Source organism: Cynocephalus volans, chromosome 10, assembly GCF_027409185.1.
Source record: "Cynocephalus volans isolate mCynVol1 chromosome 10, mCynVol1.pri, whole genome shotgun sequence".
NCBI lineage: Eukaryota > Metazoa > Chordata > Mammalia > Dermoptera > Cynocephalidae > Cynocephalus > Cynocephalus volans.
The window spans coordinates 74,502,717-74,520,528 of record NC_084469.1 but is presented as its reverse complement, the minus strand read 5'-3'; the positions used below and the strand labels follow the sequence as shown (position 1 = coordinate 74,520,528).

Below are 17,812 nucleotides of genomic sequence, written 5' to 3'. Positions count from 1 at the left end.
GCTCACTGGCTGAGCGTGGTGCTGACAACACCAAGTCAAGGGTTAAGATCCCCTTACCGGTCATCTTTTAAAAAAAAAAAAAAAAAAAAGACTCTCTCTTTGTCTTTGAGTTTTGCCAATTTGACTATAACATGTCTTGGAGAAGACCTTTTTGGGTCAAATACATTTGGAGATCGTTGAGCTTCCTGGATCTGAAGATCTGTGATTTTTCCTATACCTGGGAAGTTTTCTGCCACTATTTTGTTGAATATTTTTTCAATACATCTCCTTTTTCCTCCCCTTCTGGAATACCCATGACTCGGATATTTGAGCGCTTAAGGTTGTCTGATATCTCTCGCAGATTTTCTTCAATGCCTTTGATTCTTTTTTCTTTTTTCTTTCTTTTTGTCTGCTTGTGTTATTTCAAACAGCCCATCTTCAAGTTCAGAGGTTCTCTCTTCAACTTCGACAAGCCTGCTGGTTAAACTCTCCATTGTGTTTTTTATTTCACTGAATAACTTCTTCAGTTCGGCAAGTTCTGCTACATTTTTTTTCAGGGCATTGATTTCCTTGTACATTTCCTCTTTCAGGTCCTGTATACTTTTTCTCTTTTCATCATGATGTCTAGCTGAGTTTTCTTGTATCTCATTCTGTTTCCTTAGAATTATCACTCGAAATTCCTTGTCAGTCATTTCAAGGGCTTCTTGTTCTATAGGATCTAGAGCTTGAGAGTTATTATCCTTTGCTGGTGTACTTTCTTGATTTTTCATATTTCTGGTATCTTTTCTTTCATGTTTATTCATAGTGGCAGGGGTTTCACAGTCCACAGGTTTGATACTATTGACTGACTAAGATGTTGCTGTGGTTGCCAATGTGGTACGGCTACCTCAGTGACTACTCAGTTGGCCACTAGTGCCTTGCGTGTGTGGTTGCCTTGGGTCTTGGGCCTCTCCGAGGAGCCCCCTCTCTGGTCAGCCTGGACTCTGCCGGGCTGCTGGATCACGGGGCGGTACCGCAGGGTGTGTGGTCTCTGCTGAGCTTCCCCTTCCCCTGCCGGATGTCTCCCATCTCCGAGCACACTAGGCCAGGCTGGGAATGGAGCCGGGTGCCTGCGGTGAAGCCTACTTGCTGGATCACGCAGTGGCGGCCCCACAGGGTGTGTGGTTTCTGCGGAGCCTCTGCCTCCCCTGCCGGACGTCTCCCCTCTCTGTGCGCACTGGGCTGGGCTGGGAATGGAGCCGGGTGGCAGCGGTGAAACCTATCTGCCGGATCGTGCGTCGGTGGCCCCGCAGGGCATGTGGTCTCTGTGGAGCTTCTGCCTCCCCCGCTGGACATCTCCCCGTTCCATATGCACTTGATGTTATGTTTTTATAGTTTAAATTGATTGATTTGTGGGAGAGAATGACACTAGGGACCATCTAGTCCGCCATCTTGACCAGAACTACCTTTCTCTGCACTCTGAGCACTCTTGCTAAGGTACTTCAAATGTAGTCAGGAGTGCTGCCAGTTCAATCCACAAAACCAGGGAACCCCAGGATTGCAAAGTCCCTTGAGGCCTGAGCTGCAGGCAAAGGAAGAGCAGAGAGAAGAGGGCCTTGCCTCCCTGGTCTCATCCACAGCAGACCAGTTTCAGAGGCTGGGAAGTCCAAAGTCCAGGGAACACATCTTGTGAGGGTCTTCTTGGTGGTGGCTTTACAGCAGTGTAGCAGTCTCACATGGTGGAAAAAGGCAGAGCCCAAAGGATTTGAATTTGATTCCTGACTCTGTACTTTGTGACCTTATGTACATCATTTCCTTGAACTTTAATTTCTTTGTCTGTAAAATGGGAATGGCCATGCCTCCTCCATTCCCTGTTTCAGAAAATCCTCATAAGATCGAAAGGAGATATCATGTATGAAAACTTTACTGCAAAAAGCTTAAGGTATACATGTATATCTTACATGTACAGAGCATTTTCAAAGCATTTCATATGCATCACTGCTAACAGGCCTCAATTATTGATAAAATTAACTTTAAACTGATTTTTCTCCTCAGGCACAGGCGACTTGCTCTGTTGAGGCAAGTCAGTATCCGAGAAAACTGCTGCTCCCTTTGTTGCGATGAGGTAGCAGACACACAATTGAAGCCATGCGGACACAGGTAAGAGGATTTGTTTGGTTATTTCCTCTTTTGAACGTTACATTAGGCAAAGTTTCCTCCTGTTCTTGAATTGCTTTTAAAGTATTACCAGTTCCATAGCTGTTCATCAATTATTATATCTAAAGTGGGCTAAATGAGGAATTAAGAGTTTGCCAAGTAGTATCTGGCTGTTGTCCAGAAAGCACCTGAAATAGCAGCTGCTTGATATATAAGGCCTGTGTTTTTGTTTTATTTGTTTAATCAATACCATATTTTTAATACAATTTTGGCTCCACAAAATGTAAAAGGTTTAATGCTATTTAGGAGCTTCCCAGGAAATCCCTTTTAGTTTTAGATCTTCCTCATTAACTTCTTATTTACATTCCTAACCATAGAGAAGGCAGCAGTCTCCATGCCATCTAACCAAATTGCAGCTGTATGAGATGAACTCAGAGCCTGGATCCTATAGAACAGTGTGTCTGAGCATCAGCAAGAGAAGCAAGTAAGATGGTCCTCAAGAAGACCATCCCAACTAAGATTAGAAAGGGCAAGAAGAGTTGGGCAATGTGGTGGCCCATATGTGAGCAACACCCATGCTGATGTTACAGACCAGCTATCTGTAATTCATCACACCCCATACCCTGCCTTGTTCTTATTTCTGACATAGCTTTAACCACTGTTTAGGGTTCTAAAACCTGGAATGATGGACCCCAGTAATGACTCAGCCTGGGCCCCTGACTCTGTCTTTATAGTTGTTGTATTTTGAAATAAATAGGTTGTTATCTAATTGGCTGTTAAGAGAAGTGCATGCTGTGTATATCAGTTAACCCTTAGCTATAACAGTCTCTCCTGAAAGAAAAGTATAGTGACTCCAATTGTGATTAATGCTCTCTATCAACTCTGCAGCCCAAAATTTCTCAGTTTGGAGGTTTTAGTTATCAGGGCCTTGCAGACAGATGCAGAGTTTAAAGGTTGGATATCTTGATGCCCTTTTTGATCTTTGTTTCTGTAAGAATGTTAAGATCCCGAACAGCAGGATCTGGTTTTATTCATCTTTGAAGTCTCTGGCCCTTCTCTGTGGTTTTGTATATGATAAGGGCTCATTAATGAGGGCTGGAATGTAAAAACTTAGAACTAGGTATCTTAAGTATGATCATAGTCTCCATAATAGATATATCCAAAACAGGGTTGGAAGAGGAAATTAAAAGAATTATAAGAAAATTTAGCTCAACTTTGAGCAACAACAATTTTAAAAGGGCGGGGATAAAAAAGGAAATCTGGATAAAATGAGTTATAAGAACCCATTCCTAGAAGAGATTGAAAATCTAAGCATTCCTATTACCTGGAAGAATTCCTATTCAATAGAAGAAATTAAGATGATTATCAATGCTTCTTTTGCCTTCCCTCTCCCGAAGCACTAAACCCAGCTGGTTTCACAGGTGAATTTTTTACAAGTTTCAGGGAATAGGTAGTCCAATTCTATTTAAACTTCTCCAGACCATACATAAAACAGAAAAACCACAGTATTATTTTTATAAAGGCTCCATGGTAAAAGCTGATAAAGAAAACACACAAAAAAGAAAAAACTGTTTTATTTGTGAATATAAATCTAAAAATCTGAATAAAATATTAGCAAATAGGACCCAGCAACACAACCAAGGGGGGCCTATCTCAGGAATGCAAGGATAGTACAATATAGGAAATCTGTGTATATTCTCAAATAGACTGGGGGAGGGGGACAATTATTGTTTTCTTCAAGAATGCTTAAGGGGCATTTGTTAAAATTCAATATCTATTCCTAATAGATGGAATACTACAAAACAGAAATGGATGGAGGAAAGAAAACAATATAAAATAGGAATGGATGGATACTTTCTTAATGATATAAAAAAAATACATATTTCAGACAAATGCTAGCATCTCTTTAATGTTGACACATTAGCAGCATTCCAAGAAATGTTGGGGACAAGACAGGGATGCCTGCTGTCGCCATATGACTTACAAAATATACAAAAATCAGTAGCTCTTCTAGCTATATGTATAAATAACAACCAGTTAGAACATATAATTGAAGGGTCCCTTTTACAGTTGTCAAAAAAAAGCTATCTAAGAATATGTGCCAAGAAATATGTGGCACTTATATAAGAAAACTTTTGTTTGTTTTTGGTGGCTGGCTGGTATGGGTATAATACTGTGCTCTAACCAACTGAGCCAACTGGTCAGCTGTCGAAGAAAACTTTTAAACTACTGAGAAATAGAAGACTTGAATAAATTAATCTGTTCTTGGATAGGAAAACCTCTTAGTATTATAAAGGTGACAGTTCTCCTTAAACTCTATCTAAGTTTAATTTGGTCCATATAAAAACGGCAACATATTTTTTCCCCCTTTGAAACTAGACGTACTAATTTAAGAGTTGAAAGCAAGAAAATTCTGAAAAAGAAAAGTTATGGAGAGGACAACCCTACCACATCTTAAAACATATTAAAATAAGTATTAATAGATTGGTCCCGGTATTTAACAAGAATGACAGAACAATGGAACAGAAGCCCCAAAATAGAACTAACTAAAAATGAAAATTTAACACATGATAAAAGCATTGCATCAAATTTGTGATGAAAGATGAACTATTCAGTAAATAATATTGGGATAAATGGCTAAATGTCTGGGAATAGCATTGTATCTCTACCTGCATATACTCATACACATCTATATGTTATGCCGTATACATAGAGACTTTCTGGAAGAATGCACATGAACTTTTAACTTGTCCCTCAGAGGAGGAAGATTGAGGATCAGAAATGGGAGGGAGATTTATTTTTTACTTATATGAGGAGTCTTCAAAAAGTTCATGGAAAGATTCGTATTCTCTCTTAATACTGTTTTTCCACAAACTTTTTGAAATACCCTTGTATATTTACTTCATTTCATTTTTTAAATCATGTGTCATTATTACCCTTTCAATAAACAACTTGTTAACATATTAGATTTAGTTTGCAGGTACAGTTTGACATTTGAAGCATTAACTTGACTGGCTTTTATGTCTTTCTCCTCAGTGACCTGTGCATGGATTGTGCCTTGCAACTGGAGACCTGCCCATTGTGTCGTAAAGAAATAGTGTCTAGAGTCAGACAGATTTCTCACATTTCATGACACATGTGAAGAGGCATCATGGACTTATTTCTCCTCAATTCCAGCCAATGTTGATAAGAAAAACAAAGGAAAAAAACATCTCTAATCAGTTGTACGCACATTGAAACTTATAGCCATGGCCAGATTTTATGCTAAAAATGGTAGTTTGTCAAAGACAAAATTCTCTTAGAATCTAATCCAACTTGCCATCCCTGAGAAATTCCTTTTGAGGCCAAGGAGAGCTGACTGCTAGCAGCCAGGCCTGTGGTACTTCCATGAAAAACAGTAGGAGACAATGCGTTCACAAGTGCTGAAACCACGCCGGAATTCTCCATGTTGGGTTCATTTGATTGTTTAACACAGGGTGTTTTGTGTCATATTCTAAAGTTTTTATTTTGGGCAGAAGTCATTATGGAGAAGTAAATACAAGCTTTTCTGGGTTAAACATAACTTCCCATTGGTCAGAGAGACAACAGTGTGTTAAGTGTGAATATTGCACTGCAAGACTTGAATCTATAAAATTAGAATCTCACAGGTCAATACTACAAGCAACAAGGAGAACCTGAAAGAAGGTGCACAGACTATAGAAAAAAACCCAAATTTTTTGATATTTCAGTGATTCCAAAGAACATTCTAGTTTTTTTTAACTGCAGAAACTTGGTGGTATTTTCACATTCATGGTGTTTCTATCCAATTTCAGTACCCACATTTTGTGATGAAAAAATGTTTTACCAGTGCAGGAGGAATTCTTAAAATTAATTGCAACATTAGACTGGAGAAAACTTGGTATGTAGGGTATTTTTAAGGTATCATCAAATCAGTTTTGTCTTTGTTTAAAAAATTTTTTTAATCAGTATTGTTTTTGAAAGTAATATACTTTGAAACTCTTGAACTAATAGTCTCAAAAACTCCAGAGGACAATCTGAGAACACGTAGTCCTATTGTTTTAAATAAATACATGTTGTTGAATAGGAAATTCAATCATAGATTGTTGACTATGTCTTCATCAAAAGTGTTAATCCTCTCAGCGTCTCTGGTGAAGACCTTCAAGAGTTTGGTTTTTTCTCCCAGAAAATTGGAAGGTAGAATTGTAAATTCATAGAACTTATTTTATAATGGTGTACCTCAGCAGCTGCCTTTCAATTTATGCCAAGTCCTTACTGAGTTTATACTTGAATAGTAAATATGTCTTCTGAGTTTTAAAGTGTCTTAAACTCAATGCACATTTTCTTCTTCCTTTCCCACCCTTTCTTGTTTGTAGTTCATTCAACCTGTCCTGTTACAGAGCTGATTTCCTTCCTGGCTGTACTTGTTGGGGTGCTGGATTTTTTTTCCATATCTTTAGTCTTCCATAAATCCAAAAATATACATAAAATATATATATAGATAGATATATGTTCTCTTCTTTAGCTTGTGGTGAATACAGTAATTTGCATTGAAGAATAAAACATCTGTTTTTGACTAAGATTTCACAACTTTCATTGATGCCTACTACTAAGATTCTGAGACTATATACTCTCAGATTTAAGGGCTACTTTTCAGGATAGGAAAGCATCAAGTATTAGAATTAAGTAAGGTTAATCAAAACGGTGAAAAAAAGTAAGGTTAATCATTTATTCATTCAACAAATCTTTATTGAGCATCTGTTATGTGCTGGGCACTGTGCCTATATGGTATACAAAACATCTGTTTCTGGAGCTTATGTCTGGTAGTGGAGAGAAGACAATATATTTGTGCTTATTGTAATAAATTTTTAGTGCCCTGAAGGAAAAGAAGCTGGTCTCAAGAATAGGAAAAGAATAGGGTCCTAGAGATGAGCACTTTCAGAACATAAGAAAAGGAAAAAAGAAAAAAATAAGGTTTTAGAGAGAATGGGGGGAACCTAATTTAGATGGCGGTGGCGGTAGGGATCAGAAGAAACCTCACTGAGGCAGTAACATTATTAAAACATAAAGGTGGAATTAGGACATAGCCAGGCAGAGAAACTGAGGACAAGCTTGTAGGACTGAGTAACTAGGTGAACACAACATTATAGGCAAAGGCCCTAACTAAGGAGGAAAGGAGCTCATTGGGCTTTGGGATCTGATAAAAGCCCCTGCAGCTAGTAAGATAGGAAGCAAGAGGGTAGAATAGTATGCTCCTGGGTTGGAGAGGTCAGGGGACTGCTCATGGAGGCCATGTTAAGGATTTTGTATTTTATCCAAAGTGCAGTAGAAAGCAAAGGAGTTTAGGCATGGAAGTTCCTTGATAAATAATTTTAAAAGATAGCTCTGGCTTCCATGTGGAGAGTGGAATGGAGAGGTGGGAGGGAGATAGATATGCAAGAAATTAAAATAGTAAGACCAGTAAGGAAACAAGTAGTCCAGCTGAGAGGTGAAGGTGGTCTAAATTCAGTGGAAATGGAGAAAAATAGAAGGAATTAATAGATAATCTATCAGTAGTCAAAGGAATGCAGGAGCCTATCATCTTTCTAGAAATCTACCCTTGAACTCTGTTCATAAGATGGTCTACTTCTCCAATTCTTCGAGACCAAAAAAAAAAGTGGACTTCCATATTAAACTGATTAAATCATCAAGGATGGAAGCAAAGTTGTAATGTTGGAGTTAATACGAAAGGAAAGACATTTACTGCATAGAGGAGAAAAAACTAGGGATTAGCTAACTATGTGGAAGAGAGTAAACAGATCCATATTCTTCACTGAGTATAAGCATTTTAAGAGAAATTAAAAGCTAGACTTTTACTGCTGATATATTGTTACCTGAGGGAAAAACATAAAACATTAAGTTATGTCAATGCTATGATTCATTGGGGAAATCCAGGGTTCCAGCCAAAAAAATTTTTTTAACAAATTGCCACTTTTTTTGAATGATATAGAACAGGAGGAACTCTTAGTGCCATTTGCATAGTACCAGGAAACAATTCTTGCATGAATTTCAACCATCTTGAATGTGTATCCATGAAAACAAACTTAAACCAAGATCAGCTTGTTGTGAGGCGCTGGCACAGAGGAATCCAAGACCAATGTTGGTTTTATAGCTCTTTTAATAGTTGACAGCTCTTTTTGGTGTTACAGCACATCACACTTGCAAGCAAGGAGAGAAGGAGCATTAGACTCCTGTCTCCCAAATGAGGGAAAACGCCCACCTTATATAGCCAAAAACTTCCCACACAAGTTCTCATTTAGGTCCTCTTATGCAAATGAGGGATGCAAGTCTGTTAGTCCGGATTGGTTGGCTATGAGACATAGCTCATCGGTCAGTTCTGGAGCCTAATTTTTTTTTTTTTTTTTTTTTAAATTTTATTTTGTCTGGAGCCTAATTTGCATGGGTGCAGGAAGCAAGCTAGGTTACAGAAGCTAAAGTTTACGATTAAGACAGTCAAGCATAAAATTTCTAAAAGTTTCTCCAGCAGAAGGGGACAGGTTTAACAATCAGAAAATGCTCAGGGTTCCCCACTACAAGCTCTTTCCAAGATTGTCCATCATTCATTTTCTGCTATTTATTCACTTAGAAAAATTCTTAATGCTAACCCAGAGGATTTTAAAAACTATTATTAATGGAAAAACATTTAATATATTCAAATAAATTTTTAATTTTTCTACAAGTGGGAAAAAGTCCACCATTCTGTTGTCAGGAGAAAAACATTATGTTCAAAAAGAAAAATATTATGTTCTGATTTCCAGGGCTATGGTTTAACAACACAGAGATTAGGTGCTATATAATCGGATGGTTGAAAAAGGCCCTTTGGAGTGGGCCTGGACACTGGTCCCACGAAGCCTTGATTTTCCAGTCTGTAAAATGGAGATAATACCCACCTTATAAGGGTTTTGTTTTTGTTTTTTCTCATAGGGCTTCAAATATTTCAAAAGGAGACAATGTATAAATGTTTAGCACAGTATCTGGCACATGCCTGAGTAAGTGGATACCTGTTAAAAGAATTAAAAGGCAGCCACATATTTTTTGACATTCCTCCCATCAAGAAATGAGTTTATATCTTCTCTCCTTAAATCTGGGTGGGCTGTGTGTCTGCTTGCCCAGTAGAATACAGTGGAAATGATACTGTGCCAATTTCCAATATGAGGCCTTTACGTGACTACCAGCTACCACTTCCTGTTTCTTGAAACATTTGCTCTTGGATCCAGCAGCCATGGTGTGAAAAAACCCAAGCATCCCCGGGAAGACCTACATGGAAAGGAACTGAGACCCCCAGTCCTCTTGCCAGTATCCACAACTGAGCTCCCGGCCAAGAGCCAACACTAATTTGCCAGCCACGTGAGCTCCTTGGAAGAGGCTCCTCTAGCTCCATTCCAGCTGTGCCAGCTGCCACCAAGTAGAAAATAAACTAGGTGTCCTTGCCAAATCGTGCCCAAATTGCAGATTAATAAGGAAAATAATTGTTTTAAGTCACAAAATTTTTTAGTAGTTTGTGACAGCAATAGATAACCAGAAAAGATGAAATCAAGTTTCATTCCCCACCACTCTTACCTCTTTAGTGATTTAGAAAGGGTGAGCAGTTAATTTCACCAGAAATAAGTGTGGTGTATAGAGAAAGCAGGTCATGAGGAAATTTGCTGAATTTGCTGGGAGCTGTGCGACCAGTGCTTGACTAAACAGAACTCAGTCCAGTAATTCAGCAAACCTTTTTAGATACCTGTCTTCCTTCTGGTACCAATCAGAGTAATGAGTCTTGATCTCATCCTCCATACAATCTGTATTTCCAGATCCCACGGAGATGGCTGCTAATTCATTCGGGTTGGCCATCTGACCCTCAGTTCATAGCTTAAATCCCTGTAGTCATATACCACAAATCTGGCCAAAAGCTATCATGCAACCAAAGAGACCAAATGCCTGTAGGGGTCCCATCAAGAGAAATCAACTGCAGAGACTCCTTTTTCAAAATCCGGCACTTTTGGAGGGGACTTTTCCCGGAGCAAAGTTTTCTGATTTATGACTGTGTTGCTCAAAATGGTTCTGACAACTTTTACCTTGCATATTTAACCAAGAAACCAGTTACTGCCGAATAATCTTTATGATGTTAAGATTATGATGTAAATTACAAGACGTCCCCTTCCAGCCGTGGGGCTTTCCTTGCTCCAGGCGTACTGTCTTGCAAATCAGTTGTCTGCGTCATCTTGTTCAAGAGATAAGGAACTGGCTCTCAAGAGAGTTGGCAATTTATAGTGCTCTTAAAACACGCATTACAAACACCCTGTGAGGTGCAATTTAGGCATAAGTGAGAAAATTGAGGCTCTTGGCTTAGACTCCTTCATAAAATGGGGGCGACATGAGACTGAGTCACCAAGCAGCACGTCAGAGTTTCACGTAGCCCATTATGTACTTACTGAGGCCCAGCAACCCTGCCCGGCTCCCTTTCCCGGACTTCCGCTCCATTTTGCCCCGCCCCTGGCGTCGGAACACGCGCGCCTGTGATTGGCTGCCACGACAGGCAAAGCAGCGGAAGGGATTGCGGTGACCATGGTGACAAGAGGCTGGGCGCGGCGCCCAGAGGTCAGTAACAGACTTCTGGACCCGCCACGGCGGCGGCGGCGCTGGCGGGGCGGCCTGGCGGGCTGTGGAGGCCCGGCCGCTGGGTGGCCGCAGCCGGGCACCCTGAGGCCACGCCTCGCGCCAGGCGCTGACCCGGCTGGGTGGTGAGCGAGCCGCGGCCTGGGCGGTGGCGCTCCGGTCCGCAGACGCCGTGCCCTCGATGCGTGTTGGGGCTCTGCGGAGCAGGGCGGAAGCTGGGCCCGGGTCGCGGGCGGAGTAGGAGGCCCACGGGCCCGCTCGCCTGCGCGGTGGATGCGGCGGTGGCGGCGGCGATGGACGCCCTAGAGGAAGAGAGCTTCGCGCTGTCCTTGTGAGTGACGCCGCCAGAGCCCGGGCGGCTGGAGGCCGGGGGCAAGCGGCGCTCGCCTCGTCCTGGGCCCTGTAAAGCGGGTGTCCCCGGAGGGTGGGGGTGGTGGTGGGAGGCGGCCAAGGCTCCGCCCCACTTCCCAGTCTCCATTTCATGGCTGCTGCGGCAGCCAGGCGGCCGGGTTCAGGCCCGGGAGGACAGGACGGAGAGGCGGGTGGCACCCGTTGATCTACGCCTCCATCACAGTCCCCCAGCCGCCGAACCTTAGCTAGCAACAAAGGTGTGTTTGAGCTGTTGCCGAGGCCTGACCGTGGGTCAGAGGACTCTCCACCACCACCATCACCAGGGACTCCTGATTAAATGACCCTCCTGGCCAATATTTTGCCCGCCCCAGGTTCACGCTCACAAACAGATAGATGTGGGGTGATAGCGGAGATGTGGTGAGTAGACCATGAAGGAAATAAATGCGGAGGATCCTGGAGATGTCCGATGCCATCCTTTGCTCCCTTTATTTGTCCTTTTTGTGATTCATGGAGTCATATCAGGTTTTGTGAAAGTGGAGCCATCACATTCAACTTTCATGTCACAGATATGTCAAGTGTGTCTTCTGTTTGGAATTGCTAGATCGGACATTAATCAATCGTTCTTAATGGCTGAAGCTGAGTGATGGGAATTTCATTTTCCTAGTTTTTTTTTTTTTTTTTTTATTGTGCGTGATTGAAAATGTACATAGTAAAAAAATTTTTTTGATGGAATTATTTGAAACAGCGCCTAATCCAGGCATATTTTTCAGCTCCTCTGCCTCTGATGCGGAATTTGATGCTGTGGTTGGATATTTGGAGGACATCATCATGGGTAAGCTTTTAAGGACTTGCTTGCTTTGTGCTTGCTTTTAAGGACGTTGAAATCAGTTTGAAGAGTTAATTTTAAAAAGAAAACGTTAAGCTGCATGTATTTTTAACATAGCACAATGTAATGTTAAATAAGCCTTACTGTGATTTGTCTTAGAAACAAACATCCCAGCACTCCTTGAAACAACCATAGATTCAGGGGCCTGCAAGGGACTTATTCAGGTAACGTGGCACCTAGAAGTATGGAGCTCATGGCAAAGCTTCAGGAAATAATGACCTACTTTATTTCACATATAGGATAAGAGCAGTTTCTTTTTTTTTAGATAATTTTGAGTTTTAACATTTTTATGCCATAAAACAGCATAAAATCATAACCATAAGCATACATGTCCATGAAGAAAACAAGGTGTCAAACTTCAGCTGGTTCTATATTTGAGAAAATTCTCTCTATTGACTCTAAGTTTAATGAGAAATAGAAAAAGAGCACTTATTTGATGTTATTGGCTGTGTAACTTAGTCCGGTTTAGTCTGAAAATCACTGACCAAGCTTTCGTACCTTCAGGTCCTATAAAGGATGTTTCACCATTAAGCTCTTATCCCATGTGGATTTGAGGATTTCTGGGGAATGCTGAGGAATCTGTTCAGTTCTTTTGCCTGTTATTGGTACCCTATGTGCTGTGGAGAAAATGAGCCTTCTATAAGTCCAGGGTATTTATCCCGAAGTCTGGGTCCTTTTTGAAGCTTTGCTTTTATTTTTAGAAATATTCTATTCAGTTGTTAAAATTCCCTATTTCCTGGCATTTATTAAGTTTTCACTATGAACTAATCTGCTTACATGAATTTTCATCTAAATTCCACCTAGCACTCCTATATACGTACTATAAATCATCCTCACTTACCAGATGAAGGAGTAGGAGTTTAAGGAAATAGAGTAATTTATCCAAGGTCACACAGCTAGTGAATGGATGAGATGGGATTTGCACCCAGCAGCCTGGCTTCTCTCAGACCCCATACTTCTAATCACTATACTGTTTCCACAAGTGCTGCTGAAATTATATTAAAATAAGAGAGAACCAATTTGTTCCTTTACGGAAAGTACTATGGGAGTTCCCAAGCCACCTTATGGATGTTTAAAATGGATTGGCAGATGGTAGTGATGGTTGCACAACAATGTGAACGTACTTAAAGCCACTGAATGGTATATTTAAAAATGGTTAAAATGGTAAATTTTATATATTTTTTAATTATATTTATATGTGTATTTTACCACAATTAAAAAATAAAATTTTAAGAGTGGATTGGTCTATTTCAACATTGGTGTCCCATCTGGTGCTCCCTTAAAACACCAGTTTTCCTTCTCCTAGGGTTTGGCCATTGAGAAAGTACTACTACTGACATAAATCCTGCCTGCTTATGCATATGAGAATGGTTTGTAGTCTCCATTAAAAATAATAAATTTTCCCTATTGTGGTTCAGATGACGAGTTCCAGTTATTACAGAGAAATTTCATGGACAAGTACTACCAAGAGTTTGAAGACACGGAAGAGAATAAACTCACCTACACACCTATTTTTAACGAATACGTAAGTAGAGTTCTATTTCTGCTACCAGGAGATTATGGTTTCTTTGAAATTTGAATTTAGAATCCAAAGATGTTGAAATTTGCTCATCTTTTAAAATATGCCACAACCATACTGGCCAGCCAACAGCAGCAGGAACAAAAAAGTGTGTACTAAAATATTGAGGGAATTCTAATGAGAATTCTTGTTTAGTTCATTTTCATCCTTGTAGCTCTTGGGCCTTTCTTCCAAAAAGCTTTCAGGCAACTATTTGATGAGCATGTGAACTTCTTATTTAAAAGAAGTTTGGCTTTGCCATAATCCTGCTTCCAATTGCAATACGTGAGTTCACCATACCTTGCATTTGTATGGTTTTGTAAAACCTTTTTGCTTTCGTAAAACCTTTTTGCTTTTACACCCTATTTCTTTTTCTACATAATTCAGTCAGGTATGCGTGACTGTTAAGTAAAAGTGAGAACTGAGACCAGGGTCACTAAATGGTTGGTGGAAAAAAACCAAACCTAGAACCCAGGAACCTCAACTCTTCTCCCTTGGGTCTTGTTGTTTGATTTTTTGGCAGCTGGCCAGCACAGGGATCTGAACCCTTGCCTTTGGTGGTATAACACCGTGCTCTAACCAGCTGAGCTGACTGGCCAGTCTACCCTTGGGTCTTCACACTCTACCCAGAGGCCTCTTGCAGCCTCCTGGGATTATCTCATCTATCCTAAGCGTAGGTTTGAGCCTCCAGGACTTTATTTTCTTAACACCTGAGCATGGAATAATCAATGAAATCTGCTCAGAAGGAAACCGTAACTGCCTCCTAATATATGCTTTTTTGTATGTTCTGTTTGCACAGATTCCATCTACCCAGGAAGAAAAGCCCCCACTTATTTTATTCCTTACTTCCTGTGCTGGGGAGCAAGATGGGAGTCCTACTGCTCACTGTCTCCACCTGTGTTAGAGCGTTCATCCTGTTACAGCATGATTACCTGCCAGTGCCTTTCTCCTGCACTGGGCTGAGTACTTATCTGGGACAGGAGCTGTGTTGGTCCTCTTTGATACACCCAGCATTCAGCATAGAGCCTGGCACATAAGATAGGATCTCAGGAAATGTTTACCAAGGGCCGGAGGACCAGCTTTCTGTACCGAAGTCTTGTTTTCCTAAAGTGTGGTCTGACCAAGATCTGTTCTGCTGTTATAGATTTCTTTGGTAGAAAAGTATATTGAAGAACAGCTGCTGGAGCGGATTCCTGGATTTAACATGGCAGCTTTCACAACTACATTACAGTGAGTTGAGCTTGACTTTTTTGTTTTGTTTTGTTTTGTTTTCTCCCCTTCCTTCTTCCCTAGTCTGAAAAAAAGACCCTCCTTTCTTTTTTGCAGTGAAAGCAAGTGGTGGTTAGGTCCTGGGTGGAGCCCTCAAAACCTTTGAATGGAGTCTTGAGACAGTCTGTTTCATCATTCATTCTTTCCTTTTGCAGGCATCATAAAGATGAAGTGGCTGGTGACATATTTGACATGTTGCTCACATTTACGGATTTTCTGGCTTTTAAAGAAATGTTTCTGGACTACAGAGCAGTAAGTTACCACTGCCTGTTTATTTAGCCACATTGAACCAATTAGAAATTTCCAAATAGAACTGATGAACACAAACTACCTCCCATGAACATAAATCACCTCCCATGCTTCCCCCATCATTACCCCATAAAACTGGCCAGTATCAGTGTAGCAGCTAGCAGGGTATCAGAAGAGTGAGCTGCTTTCTCTACTCTAGGTGGGACCTTTTCATGTTTTGGTGAAACAGGCCCTAGGTACCATCTTATGGTCCCTAAATAATTAGAAGGACAAAACCCAAAAATCAGGTCTAATTCTGCCTTGCCTTTCTTATAGTGCTGGCTCTATACAAGAAAAATAAATGTTTCCCAGTGAAGAGAGGTGCATTTTTTGAGTGACTAGGACCAGTGTTGAGCAGAAATGCAAAATAACCACCTTCCCTTTCCTGTGTACTCCCTAGTGGTCCACACTGCCACCCTGAGCTCCTCTTTCCCCATTCAAGAGGCCAGAAATGACTTTTTCTATTCCTTGCCTCTTGAAATCTTTCATTTTCTCTTGTAGGAAAAAGAAGGCCGGGGATTGGACTTAAGCAGTGGGTTAGTGGTGACTTCACTGTGCAAATCATCTTCTACACCAGCTTCCCAGAACAGCCTGCGTCACTAGGTCCCACATACTGTCACTGGCCCAGTAGGCTGGGAGAACCCTCAGCTCAAGATGACAGAATACATCTTGGAAAGACTGACTCTTTTCTGCAGCTTCTCATTCATCTTAAGTATTGATGGATCAAAACAAAACGGCCTGACCCTCTTTGACTGTTTCTCCTGAAACACTTTCTTGTATTTAGTAACCCTAGTAGTCCTTCCCAAGAGCTCAGTTACCCTAGTACTCCTCTCCTCCCCAAGGAGACACCTCTCTCAAGTGCTTCTGAGTCAGACTCCTCTGGAGCAAGCACATGTCACGTGTTCCACCTGGGCCCCTTCCCTCAGCATCCACGTTGGTGTGTCAACAGTGTGGCACAACCCACTATCACAACCCTCTTTGCCCCAGCAGGCTTTGCATGAATCTTTTTATGTACTCATAGCTTTTTTACATGGGTCAGAGTTTGAGTCCTTCGGCCTCAGTGGGATTTTCGACTGTTGGGGAATATTTGTGTAGAGTGTTACTCAGGCTAGCTGCCCATCTTGAGATTTCTGAATCTCCTATGATCACAGCTTGTAGGAATCAACTGAGAGAGATGTCCTTTACCTAAAGAAGCTATATGTGCAAATCAATTCCTAGTCTTACATTTACAGTCCTTGAATCACTATGTCTTCTGCTGGTCCTGATTTAGTCCCACTGTTTCTAGAAGTCTCTTTTAAGCATTATTTTTGAAAAAAATATTTTTTATAGATGAATACTCAGGCTAACCTAGTGGATATGATCTTGGAACTTCCATGATTACCCACTTAAAGATCAAAGTATTATATGCTGTGTGCTTTTTAGTGTTGTGAATGCAAAAATGCTTTCTATGTTGGTGTTCCCATTTTACTGGGCACCAGTGAATGTACGCTGTGCACTAGAAATAGACTAACAGGTATCCTGTTCTTATAGCATGTTAAGTGCGTTGTGCACGTTTGCTTAAAATCCTTTCTGTGTAAATGAGTTTGTTAGATTTTCTGATGGGGTAGGTAGGGACTCTGCAATTTCTTCTTGTCAGTCTCTTCTACCAAGATGGTGTGCCACTGGTCTAGCTTGGCATGAGTAGGAGGTAGTAAAGAGCTTTACTGTCGTCTGCTTTAGTACGTTTGGTAGATTACCAGAAAACATGTATGTCACATTTCTAGAAAGAAGAAAAAACATAGTAGTTCAATTCCCAGTGTGCACCTTTGATTTGTTTTTTTAAAGTAAAAATAAGAATCTGTACTGACTTTTCACTTGGCCAATCTGGTTTTAAAGATGAGCTATAAGCTGTGTTTTTCTGTACAAATGTGTCGCTTACTAAGTACTTTTGTACCATGACTAAAATGAGGTGTTTTGCAAGAACCATCACTCTAAATGAGTCGTGTCCCCTTTAATGTTGCTGCCACCATCAGATGACTATTGCTTTGCTCCTTTCAATCCAAAGGCGCTCTCAGAGGCAGCTTTTTCAAATGCCACCTCTGCTGGGCTTGCTTTCCCTTGCTCTTTTTATAAATGGGCCTCTCCATCATAGGCTAGGCATGCTGGAAGCACTTGATAAGACCCGTTGGTCAGCCCGCCTAGTTGAGAAGAGTCACGTGGACAAGTCCAGAGATGTAAAGATGAAAAAAGAACAAGAAAGGCAAACTGTTCCTTTCAACCTTACTACTTAGAAAAAAGCAAGAAAGCCTGTTGTCGCTTAATACTGTAAATAGGCTTCCTGATTTCTTTTAAAATAAACTAGAAATCTGTCTCTGTCCCCACAGAAACTTAGACAGTGATGTCATGTGCCACCTTCAGTGGGGCTTAGGCCTGGCCTGGTGTGAGAAATTCCAACAGTCTGCCCCAGCCTCTGGAGACAGCTGCATTCTCCTATTGCTTAGGACTCCTCAACCATGGGAAGCAGTGTTCACCCAAACTGCAGTCTAATTGACTAAGCATGTTAATGTCTCCCCTAAAATAGGCTGTTTTAGAGTGTCAGAAACCTGATAAAGGGGTGAGCTCTCTACCTTGCCTAGGATTTTGTATTCTCTTAAGCCTCAAAATGGGTTGCTCTTCCTTTAAACTCTTTTCTTATGGCTTAATCCTGGAATAACTAATTACTCAAACCC

General features: G+C 40.9%; 2 protein-coding genes across 2 annotated transcripts in view; both read left to right on the top strand.

The window, feature by feature from the left end:
• The window catches only part of RSPRY1 (ring finger and SPRY domain containing 1), a 47,039-nt gene extending 40,381 nt beyond the window's left edge, over positions 1-6,658 (top strand). The window contains exons 14-15 of the mRNA XM_063110752.1: positions 2,014-2,118; positions 5,152-6,658. Coding sequence (XP_062966822.1) covers positions 2,014-2,118; positions 5,152-5,248 — 202 coding nt within the window. The 3' untranslated portion in view covers positions 5,249-6,658. The remainder of the gene's footprint in view (positions 1-2,013; positions 2,119-5,151) is intronic.
• Positions 6,659-10,750: 4,092 nt separating this feature from the next.
• On the top strand, positions 10,751-17,079 carry ARL2BP (ADP ribosylation factor like GTPase 2 binding protein). Its single transcript, XM_063113225.1, has 6 exons — positions 10,751-11,083; positions 11,874-11,935; positions 13,408-13,514; positions 14,692-14,777; positions 14,972-15,068; positions 15,606-17,079. The coding sequence occupies exons 1-6, from the start codon at positions 11,046-11,048 to the stop codon at positions 15,705-15,707; spliced, it is 492 nt and encodes a 163-aa protein (XP_062969295.1). The 5' UTR covers positions 10,751-11,045; the 3' UTR covers positions 15,708-17,079.
• Positions 17,080-17,812: the final 733 nt, after the last annotated feature.

Excerpts from the sequence above, each read along its gene's own strand:
- ARL2BP (XM_063113225.1), top strand. The coding sequence starts at position 11,046 with ATGGACGCCCTAGAGGAAGAGAGCTTCGCGCTGTCCTT. Across the intron at positions 11,936-13,407 it reads TTTGGAGGACATCATCATGG|ATGACGAGTTCCAGTTATTA; the intron begins GTAAGCTTTTAA and ends ATTGTGGTTCAG. Across the intron at positions 14,778-14,971 it reads GCTTTCACAACTACATTACA|GCATCATAAAGATGAAGTGG; the intron begins GTGAGTTGAGCT and ends TTCCTTTTGCAG.